This window comes from Neoarius graeffei, chromosome 9 (assembly GCF_027579695.1).
Source record: "Neoarius graeffei isolate fNeoGra1 chromosome 9, fNeoGra1.pri, whole genome shotgun sequence".
In the NCBI taxonomy this organism is placed as follows: Eukaryota; Metazoa; Chordata; class Actinopteri; order Siluriformes; family Ariidae; genus Neoarius; species Neoarius graeffei.
In genome coordinates, this window is record NC_083577.1 from 20,081,926 (window position 1) to 20,087,925 (window position 6,000).

At 38.9% G+C, this 6,000-nt stretch overlaps 1 protein-coding gene across 2 annotated transcripts in view; it reads left to right on the forward strand.

The window, feature by feature from the left end:
• The window catches only part of asb18 (ankyrin repeat and SOCS box containing 18), a 40,282-nt gene extending 37,917 nt beyond the window's left edge, over nucleotides 1-2,365 (forward strand). For both annotated transcript variants that reach the window (XM_060928621.1, XM_060928620.1), the window contains exons 4-5: nucleotides 1,976-2,089; nucleotides 2,180-2,365. In XM_060928621.1, coding sequence (XP_060784604.1) covers nucleotides 1,976-2,089; nucleotides 2,180-2,365 — 300 coding nt within the window. The remainder of the gene's footprint in view (nucleotides 1-1,975; nucleotides 2,090-2,179) is intronic.
• The last annotated feature ends 3,635 nt before the right edge of the window (nucleotides 2,366-6,000 follow it).

Here is a 6,000-nt window from a genome sequence, read left to right on the forward strand (position 1 = left end):
ACAATTTTGTAATTTATTACTTGTTTTGTGTTATTTTCAAAACAAAGCATTTTATGTGATTCTGCATAGATAAGTGATACAAGCAGAGCATTTTTTAACATAGTTACTGGGAGACCATTTGGTCTCCCAGTGGCCAGATTTGGTCTCCTAGTCAATGCCAAACCAGCTTCACTGGGAGACCAAATTTTAACCCTTTGGTGACTGACCCCTTGAAAATGGTTCCTCCAGGAACGATGACGTTTCAGTTGTCAAGACAACGGAAAAACTAAAATACAAAAACAGAAAGATACGTCACAATGCTCTTGTGCACAAAACAAAATGCTCTTGTATTTGTATTTGTATTTTAGTTTTTCTGTTGTCTTGACAACTGAAACGTCATGGTTCCTGGAGGAACCATTTTCAAGGGGTCAGTCACCAAAGTTAAACCAAGTTATGTCTTATCATTTGGTTCAATCAGTTGCAATTAATTAACCAAGTGCCATGTAAGTATACATTTAACAAGGAAAACGAAGATCTATGTTATAAGATATACACACAAGATCATGTTGGTTAAGAAAAACAAAACTAAAATTTGGTTACTGAGATGGCTGATGTCAGAATCCGATGTCATTACTGTGTAACTTTGAGTGTCTTTGACATAACATTTGTGCTTGATAATTGCTCTTGATAGCTGTGTAGTCACTGTAGTGTGTTTGTCTGTATGGTGATTGGTGAACCATTTTGCATCACAGAATATGCCGCAGCGGTGCAGCCGCATGGACTCTGGGGCCTGTGATTGTATTGCCCAGACCAGTTGGTCTCCTAGTGGAAAATCCTTAAAAAATGCTCTGGATACAAGTCTGCGCCACACCGTTATTACATTTGCATGCCGCTTTTGAAGTTTGAAATAAATTTTTTTTATATGATTTTTAAAAACTAATCACCTGTGTATTTATACAAAAGCAATTATCCACTTCAGGCTCAGTGAATATCGGTGAATAATAACCTCAACTTAATCTCAGTTATTATTCACTAATATTCACCTCGTCTTTGGTGAATAATGGTTAAAGGTTCTGACTGCAAAGTTGAATTCTGGGCAAAATGTTCAATGTCGATAGCTGTTGGGGTTTCGAGATGTTTCACTGCTACACACACCATGTATCTTATGTGTAAATGTTTTGCTGAGATAAAAAGTGTCCTGCATTTTACAATTCTGGAGATTGCTAAAGCAAGCGAGCAACAGTAGCATGCGACCACCGTGGGTCGTGTTTGACCTACTTTTAACCAAAACAAGTCGGTGTGGGCAAACATGGTGGACTCTGCTCTCCCACCAGCTAAAACCCAGCAGAAAAGAAAAGGAAAGCCTGCCCAGTGAGTGCAACTGCAAGATAGAGCAAGGTTCGATGACATGTCATTTTTCTGGACAGATAACTAAATCGTTCTAGCTAGCACTTAGCTCTCTTAGCCTTAGAATGCATGGGTGCGACTCCACGGTAGCAAGTATGGCGTTATACACCTAATGTTTTGATCTTACAGAGAAAGAAACAATAACACAAAAGCAGAAGCAGAGAAAAGATATATTCGTCTTTTGTTTCATGGATCTATTTGCAAATGTCAACCACAAATTACGTACCTGCGACTCAGAACTCTCCGAGGTCAATGCAGAGTCACAGTGTTTTCTGTGTGTCGCCATCTTGGCGTGACGCAGTTCCATAGTTACGCTAATTAGTTAAAGATCCTCACGTTCGGCTGTTTCCATAGGGCCATACTGTTTACCTCAAGAGGTAGGATATTCAGTCCCAAAATGGAGAAAAGCGACCCTCAGGACATCAAAATAAATGTATTTCGTTCACATGATATTGTTCTTGTGAGACATAGGAAAATGTCATGCACAATAAAAAATTTTTGAAAATTTTCAGATGACTTTGCAGTCAGCACTTTTAAATATATAATTAATACTAGACATGCTTTATTTGTGTTTATCTTGCTTTTAAAGGTATTAACAGCCTGTGCAGCTGCTCCAAAAACTGTGGAAATTCTGTTCAACTCTTACACGCTTGTTCCCATAACATATAAATGGGCTGAAGCTATACCTGAAGACATTTTCAAAGTAGGTACTTTCCAGAATTCAAGAACTCTTCAGTATGTATTATTGAGTTGATTCTGCCACTAAATTAAACACTTTTATGAATGTCTCTAGCTTCACAGGTCATTTTACGACTCTCTTTTTGCTCTGGAATATAAACCACGCTGCCTGCAGCACCTGTGTCGATCTGCACTAAGAAAGCAGTTTGGGAAATACTGTTACCTACTTATCCCTCAGCTTCCTGTCCCAAAGAGGCTACAAGACTATCTCCTTTTGAAACCTGAAGGCTACATCAACTAGAAGAATGAAGGTTAACAAAAATCCAAAATCATTCACTGATACTGATTAAAATTGTATTTTTATCATAAAACTGTTGTCATGCCTTTACTTTAACCAGCCAACCAAGAACTATGATTATTTCTCTTTCTGACTCTGTATATAATAGAGTTTGTTTTTATAGTGGATTTGTCACATCATTTAATACTAATTCTGTATGCATAAGACTGTTCATTTTTAAGATTGTGCTGGAGTGGAAGATGTCTTTTTTGAGCCACAGCTTGTTTACTGCTAAACAGATGACTGTTCTGATCAATAAATCTATTTGAGATTTTCCTCTAACAATGCGTGACATTTGTAAAAAGCAGGATAAGATTCTGAAAATGAACTTAAAGTGGGGGTTAACACTTAAAATATCTTAAGGGTACCATAAAATTAAAACTGTGACATCTCTGTTTTCTGTTTTGTCTTTTGGATTAGATTTTTGAATACCCTTTTTCCATCCATTATCTGTAGCCACTTATCCTGTTCTACAGGGTCGCAGGCAAGCTGGAGCCTATCCCAGCTGACTATGGGCAAGAGGCAGGGTACACCCTGGACAAGTCACCAGGTTATTGCAGAGCTGACACAGAGACAAACAACCATTCGCACCTACGGTCAATTTAGAGCCACCAGTTAACCTAACCTGCATGTCTTTCGACTGTGGGGGAAACCGGAGCATCCGGAGGAAACCCACGCAGACAAGGGGAGAACATACAAACTCCACACAGAAGGGCCCTTGTTGACCACTGAGCTCGAACCCAGGACCTTCTTGCTGTGAGGTGACAATGCTAACCACTACACCACCGTACAGCCCTATACCCTTTTTCACATTTATTTATTTATTACATTCTACAGTTAGCAATTGTTGACCTGCAAAATCTGATAGGTATACCAAATAATATGGCTGTAATAATATTTCTGATGAAATTATCACAGTTGGCTATTAGGATTCTCGTTAAAATTACAATTGAATCAATATTGTAGTGCTTATCCACCACATAGCTTTGGTATGATTATCAGAGACAAGAATTTTGTCATGTTTACCTGTAATGAGAAAAGAAATTATAGAAAGTTGTTGGGGCACTTGATAACTGCCCCAGTGATGACTTCAATTAGAAGCGACTTTTGAGTAAACTGTAAAATGTGTGTAAAAATGTAAGCACATTGCATTTATTTCATTTATTTCTGTATTTCTTATCTTGCCTGCACAGAAATAAAGCAAACTGCCAGTCAGTGGATATGTTTGTGGTTCTATGTGCATGCTTTATCTTAGACTAATTTTTGTACAGCTATTGCAGATGGACTCTGCAGGATGACATAAGGCCTTTTACATTGTAGTCACCTTTGCTAACATGGAAAACTGCTCACTCCAAGTGTGTTAATGCTAATAGTATCTACAAACACACACAGAAAGATGACAACATTGGAAGTGCCTTGTAGAAGAGAGGTTGGAAATTCATTTTGTGGGCCAGATTAGAGCCTTTACTGAAGCAGTCCAGGCCTGCATGTCATATATTTCAGTGTTTCTCAACCACTGGGCACCATCTAGTGGGCCACGAATTTTTTTCAAATTTGAAGTCAAATACTAAATAGTTCAGGATGTCATAGTGTCCCAAATCCGGTAGCTGGTTTGACGTACGCCTTTCAAGTGGAATAAATACATTTGTGGGTAAATTAAGAACGAGTCTTTATTATTGTCACATTCCTCCTTTGCATTTAACCTTTCTGCACGTACGCACACATACACACACAGAACGCACACGCAGAATAAATAAATAAGTTTGTGGGTAAATTATATGGATCTGTGATGCCTACTGGAAGAGAAGAGCAGGGAGGATTGAGAATCGAACAGCTGTGGTTTGTTTACACCTGATACTAAAACTTGTAGCGTCCTAGCAACAATAACAAAGACAGGTACAAAAAGCCCAGAAACTCCTATTTACCCAGGCAAAAACAATCCAGGATTTATCTTGTCGTGTTTTGATCCCCATATCTTTAGCCCAGCCACATATAAAAAGTTGTACGCCTCCATGATCTTCCAGGTTTTCATCTGTGTGTCCATGTAGAATGATGTCTGCAGCACCAGGTAGTTTGAGATGTTGGGGAAATCAACGGATGGATAATTTACCAACTCATAACAATAATAATACATTTTCTTTATAAGCGCCTTTCATGACACTCAAGGACACTTTACAAGAATAAAACAGATAAAATAAAGAACAGATAAAAACTACACAATATTAAATGGAAAGAAGAGAAAAAATGCAATTTACAGGGAATAAGCTAAACAGCAGATAGAAACTAAACAGCAAAAATGAGAAAAAACAGAGAAAAACAATGCAAATTACAAAGAATAGGTTATTTTGAACAGGTGAGTTTTGAGTCTAGATTTGAAAAGAGGAAGAGAGTCAATGTTATGGATATCGGGTGGGAGGGAGTTCCAGAGTTTGGGAGCAGAGCGTCTGAAAGCTCTGCTCCCCATGGTGCTAAGGCGGGCAGAGGGCACGGTGAGATGAGTGGAAGAGGAGGATCTGAGTGAACGGGTGGAAGTTGCGATATGGAGGAGATTTGACAGATAAGGGGGGGGCAAGATTGTGGATGGCCTTGAATGTGTAAAGGAGAAATTTTAAATCAATTCTGTACTTAACTGGGAGCCAGTGGAATTGTTGTTGGACAGGGGTAATGTGGTGGAATGAGGGAGTTTTGGAGATAATGCGAGCGGCTGCATTCTGGACCAGTTGAAGCTTATGGAGGGATTTGTGAGGGAGGCCAAAAAGGAGAGAATTACGATAATCAATACGGGAGGTGACAAGGCTATGAACAAGGATAGATGTGGTATGGGGGGTGAGGGAGGGGCGGAGACGATTAATATTACGAAGATGGAAATATGCAGACCGGGTTATATTACTGATGTGAGATTGAAAAGATATTGAGCTATCAAGGATGACACCCAGACTCTTAACCTGAGGGGAGGGGGAAACTAAGGAGCTGTTGATTGTGATGGAGAAACTGTCAACTTTGGATAGTGTGGATTTTGTGCCAAGAAGAAAAATTTCAGTTTTGTCGTGAGTATGAATAGGTGGGCCTCAAAGCAAAAAGGTTGAGAACCCCTGATATATTTGACACCCTTGCTCTAAATGTTGAGAATTAACATGAATATTAATGTTGCATTAAATTCTTCAATGATTTTTCTCACTTTCACATCATTTATTCACATCACACTGTATGTCCAAAAATCTTTAAAGGCCTTTACACCCTGGGGTGTTTTTTTTTTTGTGTGTGCAGTTAATTTACATGTCAATATATATTTTTTCAAACTGTTGTTTTTTTGTCATGAATACTTCCACAGAGAATGTGATTTTTACACAGCGAAAAAGTGACTTTTTTCACACTGAGGTCAATTTTTCTGAGCTTTCACACTGCAAAATAAAGGCATCAACCAATCACATTGTGTGGAACAGACATCATGTGATTGACATAGGAGACAGACAGCAAAACAGCCTCAAATGTAGCAGCGAGCCTCTGCTATGCTCCAGCCTCACTCCGGGAGCTGAGCAGCTATATTTCTGTGGAGTTTTATTCCTAGTGAACACATTAAGAGGCAGTGACAATTTCAG